This window comes from Archocentrus centrarchus, chromosome 1, assembly GCF_007364275.1.
Source record: "Archocentrus centrarchus isolate MPI-CPG fArcCen1 chromosome 1, fArcCen1, whole genome shotgun sequence".
In the NCBI taxonomy this organism is placed as follows: domain Eukaryota; kingdom Metazoa; phylum Chordata; class Actinopteri; order Cichliformes; family Cichlidae; genus Archocentrus; species Archocentrus centrarchus.
This window is the reverse complement of record NC_044346.1, coordinates 37,627,166-37,648,672: the sequence shown is the minus strand read 5'-3', so window position 1 is coordinate 37,648,672 and position 21,507 is coordinate 37,627,166. Positions and strand designations below refer to the sequence as shown.

The 21,507-nt window shown below is 41.0% G+C and overlaps 1 protein-coding gene across 2 annotated transcripts; it reads right to left on the bottom strand.

The window, feature by feature from the left end:
* Positions 1-3,454: 3,454 nt before the first annotated feature.
* Positions 3,455-15,319, bottom strand: ccdc40 (coiled-coil domain 40 molecular ruler complex subunit). 2 transcript variants are annotated; one of them, XM_030744835.1, is made up of 18 exons: positions 15,211-15,319; positions 13,258-13,360; positions 12,372-12,481; positions 12,085-12,168; positions 11,301-11,520; positions 10,813-10,970; positions 10,610-10,732; positions 8,979-9,100; positions 8,383-8,626; positions 8,110-8,292; positions 6,520-6,765; positions 6,174-6,387; positions 5,918-6,087; positions 5,735-5,826; positions 4,747-4,861; positions 4,358-4,543; positions 4,124-4,282; positions 3,455-3,753 (listed from the first exon to the last, which is right to left on the bottom strand). In XM_030744835.1, the coding sequence occupies exons 1-18, from the start codon at positions 15,274-15,276 to the stop codon at positions 3,529-3,531; spliced, it is 2,820 nt and encodes a 939-aa protein (XP_030600695.1). In that variant the 5' UTR covers positions 15,277-15,319; the 3' UTR covers positions 3,455-3,528. The 2 variants fall into 2 exon arrangements, with proteins under 2 accessions (XP_030600695.1, XP_030600776.1); XM_030744916.1 differs by having other exon boundaries at positions 3,457-3,753; positions 12,372-12,478.
* Between the last annotated feature and the right edge of the window lie 6,188 nt (positions 15,320-21,507).

The following is a 21,507-nucleotide window of genomic DNA, read 5'->3' as shown; positions in this document are numbered from 1 at the left end:
TATATTAATATTTTATGATCAATAGTATCAAAGGCCTTTTTTAAGTCAATAAATATCCCCACTGCATATTTTCTGTTTTGTATATATTCCGTTATATGTTCCACTAACTCTATCATTGCCAATGTTGTTGACCTGGCTGCCCTAAAACCATACTGACTTTCCATTAATACATTGCATTTTTCATTAAAATTGTCAAGCCTTGCCACAAACAATTTCTCCATTATCTTAGAGAACTGTGAAAGTAAAGAGACTGGCCTATAGTTAGTAAAGTCATGAACATCACCGGCTTTATGTAAAGGAATAACTTTAGCACTTTTCATTCTCTCAGGGAATGTGCCTGTTCTGAATGATAAATTACACAGATATGTTAAAGGGGACACAATTCCATCAATTACCTTTTTTACTACCATCATATCAATATCATCACAGTCTGTGGAAAGTTTATTTTTACATTTATTTACCATTTCAATAATCTCTCTTTCTTCTACCGGTTTCAAAAATAATGAATTTGAATTATTAAGTCCACAAAACTCACTTACACTTTTCTGCTCTGATGGTATATTTTGTATTTCCTTGGCCAGTCTTGGACCCACCTTAACAAAAAAATCATTAAATCTATTAACCACCACATTCCTATTTGTAATTGTCATATTATTTTCTATAAAATAATCAGAATAATTATACTTTTAGTGAACCATACTGACTCTTTACTGACCTATGATCTTGAAGGTTTCTTAAATATTCGACTTGCCACAGAGAAACTGGGAAGGAAAAACGCTGGCCGGCAGGACTTTTTCCGACCTCTGTTTTTACCTGGAACACCGGCTTATAACGTGTTCTGGGTTTTCTCTCATCTTCTCTGAAGAAGCATTAATATGGCCTGATGCAGCTGGCTGTATTCCAGGTGAACCACCTGATGATTCTCTTGAATTCCAAGTCAGTGTACTTTTACCATTTTTTTGAATCTTTTCAAAGCAATTGTGGGTTTTTTTCACATGAGCAGAAACTTTTTTGGTTCCTTTAATCAGTACAAAGTCTGCACTGAAGACTGAAGTGTATACTGTATATCATTTGGCCATTTGGCCAGTTTTAAGTCCTCGTAAACCTCAAAACAATAGTAGAGTAAGGAGACTGTACATTATTTACCAAGGTACCAAGATCAAGAAGGAAGCTCAGAGGGGACAGGGCTTTCTCTGTTGTTGGTCCTAAGTTATGGAATGACTTGCCTTCGCAGGTTAAAGTGGCCCCTTCACTGTCCACTTTTAAAGTTCGTCTTAAAACCCATCTTTTTTCCTTGGCTTTTAACTCCAGCGGGATCTAGTTTTAAACTGTTTTTTTTTTTTTTTTAACCTGAAAGAGTTATTAAATTGTTATTTATTTGTGTTTTAATGTACAGCACTTTGTGTCAGCTGTGGTTGTTTTAAAGTGCTTTATAAATAAAGATGGTATGGTATTTGACAAGATCTGGTGAACTGCCCTAGTAGTGCCAAATGACAAAATATACACAATAGAGATATTCAGATGATTATTATGTAATGTTATTATGTAACGTAGACTTCTGCCAAATGTTTAGAGCACATGAAACTGAAATGAAGGCGTGTATAAAAAATGGAGAGATGGAAATATTTTACATATAACTGTTGTGACACATTGTGAGCTGCACTAGTTTCTTCATCCACTGTTGTTCAGCCTGAACTCTTTCTTAGAGCTCAAAGAATGTAAAACTAGCTGAAATCCACCATCTAAACACTGACAAGATCTGAAAGGCTTCTTCAGTTCTCAACCAGATGGTGGAGAGACCCAGGTATTTTAACCCCTGTGGGCGTAGTCCCCTGGAGGTGGTTATGACCCTCTGTTGTTCATGTGCGTAAACACATGTGCCAAGGTGTGAATGGAGGTGTGGGTCATTTCAATCAGTGGTTTCAGATGAAACCAATATAGGACTTGTTCCATTGTTTCATGTGACCTATTGAGGTCGCTGGAACAAAGGTGTGAATGGGGGTTGAGACGTCTGGGAAGGGAGCTCAGGACAGCACTGTAAGGGGGGGAAAGTTGGTGACGTAATCCACCTCCTCTGTTCAACGATGGTTGTTCACAGAATAGAATAGAATAGAATGCCTTTATTGTCATTATACAGGATGTACAATGAGATTGGAGGGCCACTCCTGTTCAGTGCCATGTAACAGAAAATCAAACTCTCTAAAATAAAAATATTATAATCTAGTATACTCAATATAATCAAGAGATATACAGAAATAAACAATGTGTAAAATATACAAAAAATAGAATGTATAAAAATATATACATACATTGGTGCATCTGTACATTGTAAGAAAAGTAAATATGTGTATACATATAATAATGAAGATGATGAATATTGCACTTGGTGAATGAATATTGCACTAGTGAATGAATACTGGATATTACACAATATAGGAATGTTAGATATTGTTCAGTATGAATAATATAATATTGCACAGAGATGTGGGTGTTGCACAGTTACAGTGGGTGAGTGTGTGAGTTCAGGGTGGTGATTGCTCTGGTGAAGAAACTGTTCTTGAGTCTGTTTGTTCTGGCTTTGATGCACCTGTAGCGCCTGCCAGAGGGCAGCAGGTCAAACAGGTCAAAGCCAATGGACAGGACGTAGATGCCTTCTTTTACTCCTCTTTCAAACAATCTGTCTTCCCGGTCCAAAATGTGAACATTGGCATCCTCAAAAGAGTGACCTTTGACCTTCAGATGCAGATGTACAGCTGAGTCTCGTCCTGTCGAGGTGGCTCTTCTATGTTGTGCCATTCGTTTGCGAAGAGGCTGTTTGGTTTCTCCAATGTGGACAGACTTTTTAGGGGGGGGTTGCCCTTGGGATGAACCAGTTTTTGCCTTAGAGTCTGACTTGCCACTCTAAGGCAAAACACCTCCAGGAGACTACGCCCACAGGGGTTAAATACCTGGGTCTCTCCACCATTTGGTTGAGAACTGAAGAAGCCTTTGGGATGAGAGGTGAAACGTCTTCAAGAAACAAAAAGAAGTCCAGTCGCCTTTTTTCAAGCTCCAGAGGTACTGTGACCTGGATGACTGAGAATCTACACAGACATGGTGAATGCTGGTATTAAACATGGGCAAATTTTATGCTCACTTAGAGTGAATATCCCCAGTAATCTCAGGAACACAGCTAAGGCCATGAGCACAGACGCTTTGCTCAGCTGCTGTCCAGACCTTCTAGTTGTAAGAGGCAACCATTTAGAAGTAAGTTGGCTTAAAGGAAGGTTGACCTTACAGGGAGAGTTGCAGCTCTCTCAGACAGCAGATGAAGGCCAAGTGTAAGATAAATGAAAAACATTGTGAACTGCTGAAAAAGTCAAACACTATGAGGATTTGTAGTTTTGTACAACTGCTTAACCTTTATTGTTTTTAATGAATTTAAACATTGAACATATTTCGAAACATAAAAGAAAAAACACATTAATATGAACTAATAGTTATTTATCTAAATTATTATTTATCTATCTTCCCGTCTTTTCCCTGGCATCACGGTGCTTCCTGCGCAGCCAGCGCTCGTGATAGCCTGCGCAGTGCCTCCTGATGCTGGGGGAGCGCCTCACATTCGCGGTGCAGGACAGCGTGCACGCGCTCCATCTGGCTCTGCAGGGCGGCTCCCACTGACTCAGGGGTGGACAGTGCTTGGTAGCTGCCCTCACACACTCCCTGCAACCTCTTGGCCCGACGCTGCAGATAAACCAGATGTGCAAGGTTCTAGAGAGAGGGAACGACAAAGACAAAATGACTGTAATAATCACAATAAATGAACAATCAATAATTATATTTCATTCCTGGTAAATGAGAGTATTTTCCAAGAGTGGAACCTGATGAGGAAGTCCTGTCTGCGTGACTCAGACAAAAACAGACTACACATCCTCACCACAGGATTGTGAAATCCTGACAGCTTCACTTCCTAACAGACACTTATACTGACACATACCAGGTGCTATTTGTTACTAAAAGAATGGAAAGGATGCACTGCATGAGATTAGAAGCCAATGAAACGTGGGTCTCCCCCATTCAGAGGAATAAACACCTTAAAGCATATTACAGCATATTCAGATTCACAGTCTGTGCTCCTCACCCTTTCTTTGGTGTCCTGAAGATTCACAATGTCAGAGTCGAGGATGCAAGCGGTGCCACACAGGTCTGTGAGCTGCGACTTCTTCTGCCCAATCTCGTCACTCAGACGCTCCTTCTGATTTTGTAGCTCATCGATCTCCTGCTTATACTCTGCCACTTGCTGAAGACAAACATACTGTGAGATGAACGCGCAGCCTGTGCACATTTGAGTTTATGTTAAATCAGCCTCTCGTACCTTGTGTGTTTCCCGGATCTTGCGCTGTAGGCCTCGTATTGAGAGGCTAAGCTCGGCCTTTGTAGCCTGTTGTGACTTCTTGGCCATGGCCTCCTTGCGCAGGACGATGGCCTCCCTCCTCACCACTGTTGCTTCACTTTCTCTCAGCAGCTGCTCCTGCTGCTTCATAAGCTGGCTAAGTCGCACCTGCACACACGCGCACACACACACACACACACACACACACACACGGTTAGTGTGTTCACAATCATTAAAGCATACAGCATATACAGGCCCTGATAACATCTGGTTATCGAGGTTTCTTCAGGCTCGTTTTAAGTTTTAAAAGGATTACAACATGAAACTGGTGACGTGACGCGTTTGTCTCCACATAATCATACTGTGTTTACCTCCATACGATGTATCTCTGCTTTCATCCTGTGAATCTCTTCCTGCCCCACATCCACAGCTGAGTGAAGCTCTTTCACAAGCTTCATCTTCTTTTCCCACAGCATGATCTGCCGCCTGCAGACCACACACACACACACACACACACACACCAAACTTTGTGTTTCTCTGACTATCTGATGTCTTTTGAATATAATATAAACCATGTAAAATGTTACCTTCATAGTGTAAATGTCATTAGATTCATTTGAATTACACAGGGGTGGGTTGAAATTTGGCATTTTATAATTTTCCAAAGCTCAGGGCTATAAACACATTTAAGTGCTGATTAAAAAAAACAAAAACACTACTTTTACTCACACACCAAGAGACACAATCTCAAACTTTCTCCAAATCCAGTTTTTGCTCAGCACAGCTTTTTTTTTTTCTCTTTTTTCAACCTTGAACATCAATATCAAACTGCACCAAGTTAAAGAAAGAGCAAACATTAGTGCTCTGGATGTTTGTTTTCTGACAATTCAATGAAGAAAAATTTAAAAACTGCGTTTGGGGCAAATGTTTTAATGCTACTATTTGAAGCTACCATTTTTAACAGGTCTTTGACGTGTTTTTCAGGGGGGGAAAAAAATAGGTGACTCAAAGCTTTCGACACATCTCTGTGTGCTTCCGGGGTCTGTAACTGATAAGATATTCATAGTAAACTAAAAATCTGCATCCCTTCGTTAATATGCTAAAGTTACAGTAAATAAAAAGTCAGCTGATTTTAAGGCAGGCAGGTGGAAACTTTTTGTAGATTTGACTGATATTAAGGCGACACTAGACTGCTCTGAGCTCCTGTTTCTGCTTTCAAAACTAAATCATTGCCTAAGAATATGCCATCACCATTTTTATCGTCCTAAAATTTCTCACCAGGGGCCGAAATTCCCGAGCTGATTAACACATAAATATGTTGAAGTCCGATAAAACAAGGAGAAAAAGAAAGTGACTCACTCAGCCTCCACCAGACTGTTGAGGAGCTTCTCTTTTTCCTCCTGCATCTTCTCGATGTTCATCTGCATCTTTACAGCCTCCCTCTCTGCATCCTGGCCACATAGTTTTACATTTTACGATATATTAGTATAAAACTCCAGAAAAGAGAAAAAAAAGTAAAATAATGAAACCCTCATGCTGTGCCTTAAGTCTGTGAAGGAAGTCTGTCTCCATCAGGGCGTTCTCCTGCTCCAGCGCCTGGCTCAGATGGCCCTTCTCACTCAGCAGCTTGTTGAGCTTCAGCAGGTCGTGTTTGATCGTCTTCGAGTTCTTCTCCAGCTCGGCCTGCTCGCTGTGCTCTGACTCAATCTTACCTGGAAGGGTTGGAGTTGGTGTGAAAATGAAGTGAACATGGCAGCATACAGGTTGTGACAGATGTGTGTACATCTGTGTTGCCTACTCTCCATGTAGATTTTCGCCTGTTGTTGTCCCGTGTACTCCGTCTGCAGTTTGAGCATCTCCCTGCTGTTGGCCTCTAAGGTTCGAGTCAGTCCCATCAGCGTCTCCTGTTGTTTCATCCACAGCTGCTGGTCACGCTTTATATTTGCTGCCAGCTCCTCAATCTGATCTATTACTGACTGTATCTTGATTTGCTGAGGACTGAGGTCATCATGCTGCAAATGCAGGCACACAAATTAAAATGTCAGCCTAATTTTTGAAAAGGATTCAAAATGATTCTGAATCATTTTCATTTATTGATGATTTTAACACAAAGGAGCTGAGGACTACTGCCCACAGGCTCTCACCCCGGTGCTGGCAGCTATTTGAGAAATCATCTTGCGGTAGTTGTTGATTGTTAACTGCTTCTGGTCGATGAGTCTAACGAATGCAGCGGCCTTTGCCTGACTGGCTGTGAGTATCATGTTGGACTTCTCGATCTCCTGATCGAGGGCCTCCCGAGTCAGGCCCAGGCTGTCCGCTTGTTGGCTGATCTGCTGGCTCTCCAGCTTCACCGTCAGCACCTCATCCTCTAACTGCTTCAACTGGTACGTCTAGAAGGGGGAAAGAGATGACGAGAAGCACATAAAGCTAGTATCTCTTTTTATTTTTATTCTTAGCATATTTTGCATCAGTTGTTTGTAACACTTTTTCTATTTTTACATTTTTGAGTCTTCCCATTCTTATTGGTCCTCTCGTGCACCCTGTGCTGCACTGTGGAGCCCGACTGGCATTTGCCACAGAAAGCCAGAATCTGACGGTCCACCACTGGTGCCCTGTGGTGTTCACAGATGCGAACATGTGTGGCATAAATGAAAGTGTCTGGAGAAGCCGTGGAGAACCTTATACTGCCTGTAACATCGTTCAGCCTGACCAGTTTGGTGGTGGGTCAGTGATGGTCTGGTGAGACATGGAGGGACACACAGACCTCTACAGGCTAGGCAACAGGACCCTGTGTCACGTTCCGCTGGTGCAGGCAAGGCAGAGGACCCCAATGCAGGACTCAGAGGCAAAGCGTACTTTAGCTTGGATGTTATTTAATATAGTCTGGACAGGTGCCAGCAGTGCCAGTTGCTAAACATAAGCATAAATATAACTATGGACATGGCATGAAATGTGAAGCCAACACTGCCCATACAGACGCGACAAAGAACTAAGCAACAGAGAGACCTTAAATACACAGACATAATGAGGGAAAAGGGAAACAGGTGACAACACAGGTGAACGAAATACACTAACGAGACCAGGGGAAGTAAAACTAAACACAAAGCACAGGGAACACGAGACTGTCAAAAAACAACGGGAACTGACTAAACATAACAGACGCAGACCTAACACTGAAAACTTGACAAAGGGAACATACACGGCAAAACAAGTGAAACTACACGGCATACTCAAACAACAATATAACTATAGACTATAAGAAACACTAAGAAACATAACCTGAAAAGTACAACAAAAGAAAGCTACACAAAATAAACTCACAACGCTGGGCCACCAGCCCAGGATCATGACACCCTGACTGCCATCAGGTATCAGGATGAAACCCTTGGACCCACTGTCAGACCCTACGCTGGTGCAGTGGCTCCTGGGTTCCTCCTGGTGCACAAAAATGCTCGGCCTCATGTGGTGAGAGTATGCAGGCAGTTCCTGGAGGATGGAGGAACTGATACCATTGCCTGGCTCCCACACTTACCTGATTTAAATCCACCAGAACACCTCTGGGACATTATGTTTCCGTCCATCCGACACCACATAAAGGGAATAGCGCTGTTATGATAATAATAGGAGATTCCAAACGGAACGGGGATTTGATGTTATGAGCCTGCACCACCTGATTGATAGCTGACACTGGGATGTTCCACAGACTATCTTGAAGTTTTCCTGCTTTTGTGTACCTTCTCTCTCTTGAGTGTGGCTGTCTCGGTGGCGAGCCTTTGGGAGTGCTTGGCAGCGTTGTTGTGGAGCAGCTTCTGTTGCATGCAGGTCATGATGTTGTTTTCCAGCTCCAGTCGCACAGAACTCTCTTTCTCCAGCTGTCTCCTCTGATCGTTCACTTGAGCCTGGTGTGAATCTAATTCCTAAAAAAAAAAATGAATGGAGGTGTTAAAGAAGGACAAACAGGTCGTGTGATGTTTCTGACGTGTTTCAGGACCACCCTCTGCACTGACCTGTGAGAGTGTAGCGAGGGTCCGCTCTGTCTCCTGCAGAGTGAGGAGGCACGTGCTGTAGCGGGCCTGCAGAGCCTCTCGCTGAGCCTGCTTCTCGCTGATGAGCTTTCTGGAGGTGGTGCAGTCCGTCTGAGCCCAGTTCAGCTGCATGGTCAGAACCTCATTTTTCTCCTGCTCTGCAGTGATGGATTTCTTGTAGCCGTCGATCTCCTTGTCCAGTAAGATCACCTGGTGCTTGGCCTCACTGAGGAAAAGAGTAAATGAACAGATGCTCACATTTAGATTTGTGTTACTTTTCCAATAAAAATCAGATCAGAGGTTATTCATATTACTGAGTGTTCTAAAAGCACATTTTTAATAAACATCTGCATATGCAGGAATCTGCGTTTATCATAATTTTAATTACCGCTTTGAACTTCATTTATATCCCTTGATCAAAAAAGTAGTGCAAACAATCTTTCAATGTAGAGAAATATCATTTTCATGATATGTTTCTTAAAATATGTTTAGATCAGGGGCGTCATGTGTTACACGTACACCTTTAACGTGTACTCAGTAGCACATAACTAACAGCCTTCCATATCCGCCGGTCTCACCGGAGGGCCTCCTGCTTCGCACTGAGGGCCTCGTCGCGTCTCCTCAGCCCCGTGAGGCTGCTGTCCCACTGCTGCAACAGCTGTTTGCGGGACACCGACAGTGACTCCATCACCACCTCCACCTGCACGAAGATGTAAATGTGAATACTGGTGTTGTTTGAAGACCTAACTGCCTCAATATTATTTGGTTCATGAGTCAGTAAAAGGATTCATGAACGGGGAGAAATAGTTTGTGTTGGCTGTGTCCATTAAATTAGATGAAGTCAACACTATGCTATCATTAAATCATCAAATAAAATGCACTCAGCAGTCATTAGTTACAGTTATTCCAGATTGGACCAAATTTTGCCTTCAAAACAACCTTAATTCATTGTACCACAGATTCAACAAGGTGCTGGAAACGTTCCTCAGTGATCCCACAGAGTCACACAGTTGCTGCAGATTTGTTGGCTGCGCATGAATCTCACGTTCCACCACGTTCCAAAGTTGTTCTCTGAGATCAGATCGAGATCTGGCGACTGCAGGCTGTTTCGGTACAGTCAACTCTTTGTCATGCTCAAGAAACCAGTTTGAGATGATCTGAACTTTGTGACAAGGCACACTGTCCTGCTGAATGCAGCGATCAGAAGATGGGGACACTCTGGTTGTGGTCATAACGGGACTGATGACAGCAATACTCGGGTAGGCTGTGGCTCTAAGAGGCCAAAGATGTGCCACACCATTACACCACCGCTGCCATGAACAGCTGAGACCAGGCAGGACAGATCCAAGGTTTCACACTGTTAACACCAAATTTTGACCCTACCATAAGAATGTCAAAACTCATCCAATTAGGCAGCATCCAGTCTTCTATCTCAGTTTCCTGTTTCCTGTTCTTAGATGACAGGAGTGGCTCCCCGGGTGGTCTTCTGGTGCTGCAGCCCATCTGCTTTAAGGTTTGTGCATTCAGAGATGCTCTTCTGCACACCTTGGTTGTAACACGTGTTTATTTGAGTTAATGTTGCCTTCCTATGAGCTCGAAGCAGTCTGGTCATTCTCCTCTAACCTCTGGCATCAACAACGCATTTCACCCTGAAATGCCCCCCACTGGATATTTTCTCTGTGTTGGATCAGTCTCTGTAAACCCTAGACATGGTTGTTCAGGGAAATCCCAGCAGATCAGCAGTTTCGGATTTAAAGACCAGTCCATCTGCACCAACAGCCACACCATGTTCAAAGTCCCTTAAATCACCTTTCTTGCCCATCATGATGCTCAGTTTGAACTCCAGCAGGTCGTCGTGACTGTGTCTACATGCCTACATGCACTGAGTTGCTGCCATGTGGTTGGCTGATTAAATAATTTGTGTTGAACACATCTACCAATGAAGTGGCCAGTGAATGTTTAATCGCTGTATCAAAGGCCAATTTTCATTCAGAAGATTGTTAATGTTTTAAAGCTTCACTAATCAATATTAAAATATTATTTACATCAACAAAATATTTACTTACTATGAGTAATATGAAAGCTGACACTCATAATGAAATCATACATCGGTCACTAGCATCTCAAAGTTTGCTATAGTTTGAGGGATTAAGTGCACATCTCTCCATTTAAAGGTACAGCACACGACCTTTGATGGTGCAGCAGTTACCTCAGAGAGGGCGTCTTTGGCTGTCTGGGTCTTCTCTGCTTGAGCCCTGGTTTGGGCCTCATACATGGCTATCTGCTGCGTCAGCCTGTCCAACTCCTTTGTTAGGCGGTCCACATATAAATCCTGACGACACAGAGGAGTATCACTAATTATGCCTACGTAATTCAATCAAATCTCGAAGACGCGTAAATGTGTGTGCCCACCTGCTTTAATTTCTGGTCTTCTGCCTGAGTCTTCTCTGCTCTCGCTTTGTGTCTGGCCTTTTCCGTGGTTTTGACTTCGGAGCGCAGACCTTCGCTGACTCCCTGGATGAAGACGAGCTGCTGTGTCAAGTTGTCTAACTGCACCTGTAGCTGGGACACTGAGGGAGGACAGAGGAGTCGGGATAAACACAACACCTCAAATATGAATTTCAGTGGACACAGACGTTGCCTTGCTGCTGCTCAAACAGCACCACACGTCCAGTGGACCCGACTGAAGGCTGCTTTTAGAAGGGAATGATTAGAAAGTTTAAAACAAGTTTATATTTATTTTTAACTTGGCAATATGCACCAGGTCACCACTGATTATTGAAACATCAAGTATTACAGCAGTCATCTTAGATTTGTTCATTAGAGATTATAAGGGTGGTCTAAAATCCAATCCTGGATCAGCACAAAGATAAAACAACCAAATGACAGTCCAGGCTCACCACTGGCTTTGGCCTTGCAGAGCTTGCTGGCCATACTGGAGTGCTTGCTCTTCATCTCCTCCAGCTGCTGCAGAGACTGCTGCTGTTTGGCTTCAGCCTGCGTTTTGGTCTGACGACGGTTATCCAGCTTGTTCTGCAGTCCGGCCAGCCGCTCCTGAACCTGGTACACCTCCAAACCTAAACTCTGCATGTGGCTAGCATTGGCCTTCTCAATTTCACGCTGAGCGAGGAGGAGGAAACGGCAGGTAAGTATCACAAAATAATTCTATAATTCAGTCCATCATAGATGATGTTGGGTATTAAAATGTCTTTCCTGTATCTGAGACAAAACCCAGGATAAAAGTACTGATTTGACTTTTTAGTGGTTGCTGTTTGGAACTGGACTTAAGAGAAATCTTGTTGTATTTATTACTGATGTTGTAACATTTTAAGATTGCAGTGAAACCCTGTAACCTTCAAGCATTATTCTCCCCATTATCTAAAAATATTTAGAGGGACACTTACAACTCTTTCTATGCTTCACATTTCAACCCATTATTTATGCCATATATTCATATCATATACAGTATATTCTGTTTGTCATTACATAATTGGCTGATGAACATCGAGGACATTTCCTGAACACCTGTCTTATGTAATACAGCAGCTGTGCAGTGTTTTTACCATACACTTGTACAGCGCCACCTTCTGGACGTTTAAACAGAAACCTTGTGCCTGCGTGTGGAAATCAGTGAAGTAATGAAGCGAAGATGGGGAGATTTTTTTGGTGAGAGAAGTAGCCGACCTTTTCCCTCAGTGTCTGTTTGAGGCTCTCCAGACGTTTTCTGAGCTGGATGTTCAGCTCAGCTTGTTGTCTTCTGACCAAGGGCTGCAGACAGATTAAATGACATCACAGTGGAAGAGAAAGATACACAGTATTATGTGTATGAGCTTATTTTACAATACTTTGCATCTGTCTGCTACACATATATGATCACAATTTCATTTTCTCTTTAATGAGCAGTAAGTCAAAAATCCATTCATTATCTAATAAATGCTGGATGTATAAAGATTGAAGGAGAAACTACAGACATGCTCAGGGTCCAGAACAATGAGCTCCTTCTCCTCATCTTCTGGCCGTGGCTCCTGATCCTCCATCTCCTCTGATGTGTGTAAAAGTTCAGCTGCCTGAGCAACATCTTCTTCCACCGAAACACACAGAATGAAAGGCATCATTCAGCCAAAAAATGAAGAATCATGTTAAAAAAAAAAGGTACATACTGCTGTATGAATGAGCTCTGTTAAATATAGACTTTAGTTTTTGTCTATGCTTGACTGCGTCTTCAAAGCAACTGTTATTTTTCTTCATCTGTTCAAAGCAAATAGCAAAAATGTTTGAGTTAATCAAGATGCTCACATCCTCTCGGAAATGAAGGTTCCCAATATTCAGTCTAAAATAATTAAAGATAGTAATGGACTTTTGAGCTCAGAGATACCGAGCTAACCTGTCCAAATGCATCTTAAAGTGCAAAACAGTAGTAAGTAGTTTATGAACGGACAAAAGGGAATGTAACAATCCCGAAAGCAAAATCCTCATAAAATTAAGTTCCAAAGCTGACGTGAAGGAAGGACTTTCTGTGATGGAGCATCTGATCATTATTACAATAAAAGAACAATGCGTACAGAGTGGGAGATGATGGAGAAGAGCTTGGACAGCCTCCTTCTCACCGCAGCTGCGTGTAGATTTATCTACGACTTTTCACCCCAGCAAACCACAGGTCACAGAAAGGCCTCATCATTCTGCTGCAAACACTGAAGGACTGAAGCTGAACCTGCAGTTACTGGTTCGCTGTAGTTTTCTGTTCAAATGAACTCCCTGATATTAATCTCTGACATCACAAATACTACGGCACTCAGCTGTGCTATGCTATGCTGCTTAGTGCTCAGCTGCAAATCTCACAGAGAATTAATGACTTACCCGAGTCTGTGGCTGCAGGGGGGCTTTCATCCACTATGCTGAGGTCAGGGTGAGGCTGCGAGACGGAGTCGTCCGGCTGCGGTGGTGACTGATCCTGCATGTCCTGGGACACAGACGGGACTCAGACTCAGTCAGAATACAGATCCTTAAAAGCAGTTAATAGGAGATACTGAGAATTAATTCAGACGAGGGCGGTCAAACATAAACCCGGCTGCCAAAGGGGGGCCAAGCTGGCTCAGTGGATGGCTCTGCAAAATGTGAAAACTGCAAAGAAGGAGGCGGCGCATCTTTAAGAGGGGATCCCATCACTGTTCATTTCGTCTGAGCCAGAAGTTTGAATCATGGTCACTTTTACATCCTTCTTATAATCAACACTGTAATATTTTGTGCATCCAAACAGTTAAGACTGTGATTGCAGCAGCAGCGCAGCATCTGAATAAATATGCATCCTGCATCAGTGAGCTGTTACTAAAGCAGTAACGAAGAAAAGAAACACAAAACCACTGTCCTCTGCTGCTTCCTCACTTCCACCCTGCAGGTTGGCGTCTGACTCAGGTTGGTTGGAGCTTTCCTCCCTTCCATCATCATCTCCTGGGTTCTGCATTGAACCTGAAACTTCACATTAAGTTTTGACTATTATGTGCACTTGCCCTGAATGTCCAGGGCTGATGGGGGGACTCATCCTCTGGTAGCCACGCTCTGACTATGGATGCATTTTCATGGAGGATGAAGGAAACAAGGTGGCCGTGAGGCAGATGAGGACAGGTTTCTGCTGTTTCCTGCAGCAGCCAGTGACTCAGTGAGAGTCACTGCCTCATGCTGTGAAGAAGTGAACTCTTTAGCTAACTAGCTATTCCAGCAAAGTGGTTTTCAACTGCTTTTTTGTCAGAAGGCAAATCTTTATTGAAAACAAGGTTTTATTCCCCAGGCACATCTTTGCAGGTGGTCTTTGGAGGGCGGCTATGGACGCATCCATGACTGGCCATGCATTTAGTAAAGGCGAGTCTCTTGGTTCTGTTTTTAGATCAAGTTTTTAGACTTGATTAAAAAAAAATCAACATGAATCAAAGTTTTTGTGTGATATGATAAATGTCTTTATAAATTTAATCTCAGAAAGAGTTCTGAAACATCTCTAAAAAAAAAGAAAAGAAAGAAAGAAAGAAATTTTGGGACTTCTTTCTTAGTGACCTTGATGATATTAGAATAAATATTGTAACTTGTGGAGCTGATTCCTTTATTTATCAGTCAGTTATCACCACCTCTGAGGATTCCTGTTTGCTTTTCCCATTTATCACCGTAAAGCACTTTGGTTTTAAATGTGCTACATAAATAACATTTACTTCCTTACTCTTTTACCTTTCTTAACACAAATCTGCGTTTTTTTTAATGATAATTTAGTCCATTTAATAAACAAAAATGTATTTTATACTTGAATAAATGAATTCTCATTTGGGAAAAAAATATTTTGGAGTGCTGCAAATTGTATATTTAAGAAAAACCTTCCTTACTTAACAGAAATCTTTGCAATTTTCTGCCATTTTATAAACTACTTTTTTAAATTATTGAGTAAATTAAAAAAGGTTCAAAATAAATGTTTTTTTGTTTTTTTTTTTTACCACAGTGTCTCACCTCATATATTCAGGTTACTCTGAGACTACTTGAAAAAGAGCAAATATCGAAATATTGACAAATATTGGATATTTCCGCGCTGGGCTCTTTGTTTATGTGTAACACACATATACCGTGTATTTATAGTGTGCCATTTTTGTGTCTTCATGCTCGCGTCGCGCTAACTGTTCAGCGCAGCGGTCGGTGACGATGAAGAAAACATTACAATAATTAATGTGACTTTGAGTCTTTAAGACCTAAAAGAACAGCTGAGCATTTGCGTAAAACGCATTCCGGATAATATCACTTAATTTTGACACTGTTTAAAGTTTAGGATACACTTACCATAGTAGCGTCAACCGCACAGTTGATAAGGGTTACTAAGCAACCGTAAACGTCCGTCGGTGGCATCTGCGCAGTCTCAGACAGACATAAATACGCAGACCCGCATTGATAACCCCTGGCTCACTTGGTTTATTTGTTACATTCTGTTACATTTATTTGGTGCATTCTGGCTAGTAGAAATGACGTCAGATTTACCATTGAGTTGAATGGAGGCTTCAATTCAAAATACCTGCAATGAATTACTAACTATGTGAAACACATATTTCAGATATCTACAATTAAATTATGACTAGTCATGAAGTTAATTTGAGATATCTCGCTTTTTGTTCTGACTAGTCATAATTCTAATTAAAGATACCTTGAATGACACTGTAATTCAAGACATCTTAAATGTATTTTGAAATGGGAGATATATAATTTTGACTAGTGCAAAAATGCTAGATATCTTGAAAGCAAATAATGACTCGGCAAAACTAAATTAGAGATATCTAGAACTGTAATTTTAGTCAAAATTCCCTTTAAGATATCTCCTGATGAATTACAGATATCTTGAGTTAGATGGCTTTTATGACATCTTAAATTAACATTCTGAGTAGTCAGAATGACATTCCTGATATCTTGAATTAGTATTCTGTCGAGTCAAAACGTCACAGATTTACGGAGCATTTTGGCGGAAAGTTTATACGTTTGTTAAAACGGCCTGCCATAAAATCAGAGATTCTTTACAGATTTCTTAAGCAGTCTTTAAATACATAATTTTCGCGTTCTCTGCGTATCCCATATTGAAGCGCTCGTTCTATATTGTTGCATTTTATTACAATTTTGTCCAGAACAGCCAGCACCATTGCAGCCACCTGAAATTCTACACTACAGGCAGTTGTTTGGACAGCTCAGTACACCACAAGAGGGCTTACACGATCAGATACCTAAAAATATAATTTTGACTAATCATAATTGCGTTTGAGATATCTTAACCTGTAATTAGGGGTGTGTGACCCGTCAAATGACGAATCCGGTGACGTCATTTGAGATATCTTGAAATGAATTTTGACTCGTCAAAATGTAATTGAAGATATCTTGAATTATTGTTCTGGATGGTCAAAATGTAGTTTTAGATATCTGAAATGTAATTACGGATAGTCAGACAAATGGATTTTATGTTAAATGATCATAATATAAAACACAATTTTTTCTGTTTGTCATAAAGTTTAAACTTTAATTTGATATTTTCCAAACAGAAAAAGCAACAATTTTAAACATGGGAATAAAATTAGAGGTTGTGCAGTAGCTGTGTTCTCACTGTTACCGCTGAAGCCGTTTAGCTGTACTTTGACAGTACAGATGAGGAACATAGACTGCAGTATCAGCCAGCTGTAACTGTACTCGGTTCTCTCAACAGTCGTAGAATAAACAATAAAGTCCATCCAGAACTCTTACTCAGCTGCTTTCAAACACTGATTGAGGATTTTCGGTTGCTTGCCTTAATGTGTGGAATAATTTGCATCACACTGAGACCTTCCCCCTCCCTTTATGTTTCTGAAACCCACCAGGAGACCCACCCTTTCCCATTATCCTCTTACCTGCCTTTGCACAGACATGTCTGAGAACATGCCAGTCGGGGGACGGCTGCCCCTCCATGAGCCTGGTTCTGCTGGAGGTTTCTTCTTGTTAAAAGGGAGTTTTTCCTTCCCACTGTCACCAAGTGCTTGTTTATAGGGGATCATCTCCTTGAAAAGTTGGTACAGATGAATGTAACCCCCCTTTGTAATTAGGTGGTATCACTCTTTCCTCACCGACAGGCTGCAGCAAATTGAAATTTAATTCTACCCTTTCAGATACAATGGTAAGCAGCACTGGCGCCCCACAGGAGTGCATCAGTTTGCCATTCTTGCTTACCCTGTACACAAATGATTGTGTTAGTTCTGAGCCAAATCAGGGTATTGTGAAGTTTTCTGATGTCATTCTCAGCCTGCTCACCAAGTACTCCAGCGAATCCACCCACAGAGGATCGGTTTGTGGCCTGGTGTGACAACCATGAACTAACGGCTGTAAGACAGCTGACATGCTGCTGGATCCCAGATGGGCTGCTGAGCGGAACCCTGTGATCATGCACGATAATGCCACTAAACAGGTAACCTCATAAAAAAATACCTTGTTGTTCACACTGACAGTGATTTGAGCTGGCAGGCACAGGTCGCCACCGTCTCTGCCAGAATCCACCAGCACCTTCATTTTGTGCAAAAGCATAATGTGAATTCTTTACAGAGCAACAGTGGAGTCCATCCTTCAGTACAGCGTCACCAGCTGGTTTGGGAACCTAACAGGCAAACCCAGAACTCAGGTTCCCCTTCTACTGAGCCCGCAGTCATTTTAAAGGGAAATAACATCTTAACTGACAGCTCCCATGTTTTGCACACAGAATATACATTGTTGAACTCAAGCAGGAGGTACAGGGTTCCCCTCTGTGGTACAAACACTCAAACTTATCAACGAGCAAACATGAAGGCACATAAGGCTCATTTTGCAAAGCCTTTTTATAAGCTTGCAGACGGATTTTATGTGTTTTTTCTTGTTGTTGTTTTATTGTGTTAGAAGTTTTTATTATCCATGTAATTCTTATTGTGATTGTCTGACTGTTTTTATTGGATTTCAGTGGTTTTATTGTTCTGGATGCTCGTATTATGTGTGCAGCAGTATCCCTCTTAACCCGAGCCAAAGTTCTTCCAACGGAGGCAAATAAAAAAACATAAACTTGATCTGATTGTTTCTCCTGAATACTTTGCTGGCCTGTTGTGTGCTGGAGGGCACGTCACTGTGGTCAGGTTTGGCCCAGAAGCCTTAAGCTTGACATCCTGTTTGGTGTTTCGAGCATAATGAGCTGTTCTGAGAAATTTATTTCTTTACAAAAATGTTTTGAATCTGCACCAAACCAGCTGAGAAAACCTGTAAACAGAAGTTGAAGTTCAGGGTGTTAGTCCACACCACATTTCCTCTCACCTTTCCTCTCATATCTGCTCGAATCTAATTAGTTTGCAGATTAGAAACCTAAACTCTAGTATCAGCAAAGTGAAGCAATAAGCTAGCAGCCACACCTACTGACAGCTGCAGAATAAACAATCAAATCCATCCAGAGCAACAACAGAGCTGCTCTTCAGCACTGATTGAGCACAAACAGTTGATGGCCTTTCATTGTGGAGTCATTTACGTTACAGTAAGATCTTCCCCTCCCTTCATGTTTCACAAACCCGTCTACAGACCCACTCGACAGTGATTGTGATGCGCATTCAGGCGACTGCTGTTGTGATTTGGAGCTATATAAACAAAACTGAATGATGGCATGTCCGACACCTTCCTGGATTCATAAGGATCAGATATTATTTGGTTTATTTCTTCTTCGTTTGTTTCATCTTTGCATGATTAATAAATATATTCTTGAAAAAAAAGTGTTTTTCTTTGTTAATGCAGAGTTTCAGCAGAGCCGAACACAGTGAAAAAAAATAAGAGTCCAGGAAATCACAGTAAAAGTGAGAGTACAGAAACCTGTGATGCCAGAAGTAAAGTAATGAGTTACTTTAGTTCAGTAAAACTTCTGATACAAAACTACAAAAATGGTCTAACTGAAACCGACAATTTCTCACCATTTCTTCCTTTTGAAAGGGAGTTTTTCCTTCCCACAGTCACAAAGTGCTGCTCATAGGGGATCATCTGATTGCTGGGTCTTTACCTTACAGCGCTAGTTTGCAGTGATGGTTGTTGTGATTTGACACTATGGGAATAAATAAGTTCCACTGAAATAATCAGAAACAGCCTGACAACCAACACAGACATACTCAATGCAAAATCTCCCCTTATAATTTTATTAGGAAGCTAAAATGAATTCATGTGTGGGCAGCATCTGCAGCACTGCTGTTGCTGGCTGAGCTGAGGGTTTTTTTTAACTACCTTAGAGAAGACTGAATGTAATGACTGTCATAATGTATCATTGCACCAGACATTTTCTTTAAAATTCATTCAAAAATTTAGTTAGATAGCTCCTCTATCTATCTATCTATCTATCTATCTATCTATCTATCTATCTATCTATCTATCTATATATATATATATATATATATATATATATATATATATATATATATATATATATATATATATATATATATATATATAAAATTGGCCAGCGTTCAGCAGCTGGAGAATGAAATTTTACTTAGAAACAGCACAAAAATGACCAAATCAGAAAGCCAGCAAGCCTTAATTTGAATATGCCTTCCTTTCTTTTTGTTATTCTATAATTATTAACCAGCTAATGTCAGTTTATCTAAATGTATCTGACTGGACAGCAGAAAAATTAGGAGTAACGGTCCTGAGGAGGAAGCAGGGAAAGAGCGCTGAAAGCTGCGTCCTGATGAACAAGCTTTTGCTGATTAACCTACATGTTAGTTTGTGCTGGATGGTTTTGTATTGCTGTTAAATATTTTATTTCATTATTATTTTTGTCTTACAGCGCCCTGTAACTACATATCTGCAAAAGCACTTTATAAGTACACTTCCTATTAATGTGGCGAGTCAAACAGGCCAATCCCTGAATGATAGCTGCTGTTTGTGATGGTAGGAAAGTAAAATTCGTCTCATGCGACGCATTAACTGAAATAATATTTAAACGTCATTATTTATGACAAAAAAAAATTTGTTATTTTGTTACCAAAATAATATTGAAGCAGTTATTATCATATTTAACAGGTGACTCTATTTTCTCAATTAACTTTAATTTCTCTGAAATTAAAGTTAATTGTGGAAAACTAAGATTCAAACATTTCTGTTGTCAGAGTAACCGGGATACCCGGTGGGAGCCGTCGGTTAGGTGGTCACAGACAGACATAAGAGGGGGTCCAGAATCGCATCCAGCAGGTCAAACAGCGACATCTGGTGGACCGATTCTTCTCCGTTTGTTTGGCTCAGTTCCTCATGGACTGCTGAAGTTTCTGAAACAGTTTGTGAAATAATTAAACGCATTTACTTAGGAACATTTCTCCAGCAATTTCTTTACTAATATTATAAAATATGAAATATATTTAAAAAAAAGAAAAAAAACAGAAAGAAAGCAGAAAACAAATGTGGTAGTCCATACCCAAACAGCTCTTTTATATAAATGTGACACTGAAGCTTAAAAAAGGAAAAATTAATTCTAGCCTTTTGTCTGGGTTTTTGATTCCAGGAGTTTAAATATGTGAATTTCTTTATTCTCAGGTATCATCGTGGGCTCGATTGTCAACACCGACACGTTTAACCTCAGTCGAGCGGCACGACATCTGCTTCCCCGGAGAAATCCTCGTGCGGACGCTTCAGGTTGTTTCTGTTCCTCTTATTGTAACCAGTGCGGTCACAGGTAAGGTGCACATTTATGTTTCCCTCACACTGTTTTAGCTGTACTGAGAACAGTATAGATGACCTGTTTACTCATAATCTGTTTGGAATCCATTTTTCATTTAAGAATGAGCTCTAAACCTGAAGTGGACATCAGGGGTAACAGTCTGGGTTAGATGAAACAAAACATTTGAGCTGCAAATACCTAAATATTGGTATTTGTATCTTTGTCCCTGCTCTTTTCTTGCTGGCTGCAAGCAAAGTTAAAATAAATGTATTTTTCTACAAACATTGATATAGTGATGCGATCCTAAAACAGAACTCATGCACCTTGTGCTTTCTAATCTTATATAAGATTTGCATGTTGGCTGTTTTTATATTTGTTTGTTACGTGCTTTAATACCACAGAGGCTGACAGAATATGGCTAAACACTGAATAAGGACTCAAATACACAACAGTGACCAGGTAAAACTTTGAGGTCTGATGTACGGAGGGGTTCAGTACACAGGTAATCAATCTGAACAGGTGGATAAAACTAAGAAAAATGGAAAGATTATGACCAAAAAGTGCCATAAAAAAATCCAGATCCAGGTACTCAAAGATAGGTTTGGACAGCTTTTAAAAAGGCCTTTAATCTTCAGTCTGTAGAGACACAAAGAAACTAACAGAACAATTACAGCTTCCCTCACCACAGGTGTGCAAAGCTAAGTACATGCATCCCTCCTCTGTCCTCTAAGGACGTCACACAGGAAGTGCAAAGTCTTCTCTCAGGCTGTTAAACATTTCCCACCGAGGGTGATGTAGTCCCAGGAGAATAAAATCCAAATTAATCTGACATTCAAATAGAGCAGATACACTGAAACCATGACAACATGAAAGATGCTGCGCTGTCACTGAGGAAACAGCATTTTCAGGTCAGCATCAGTCAGGTC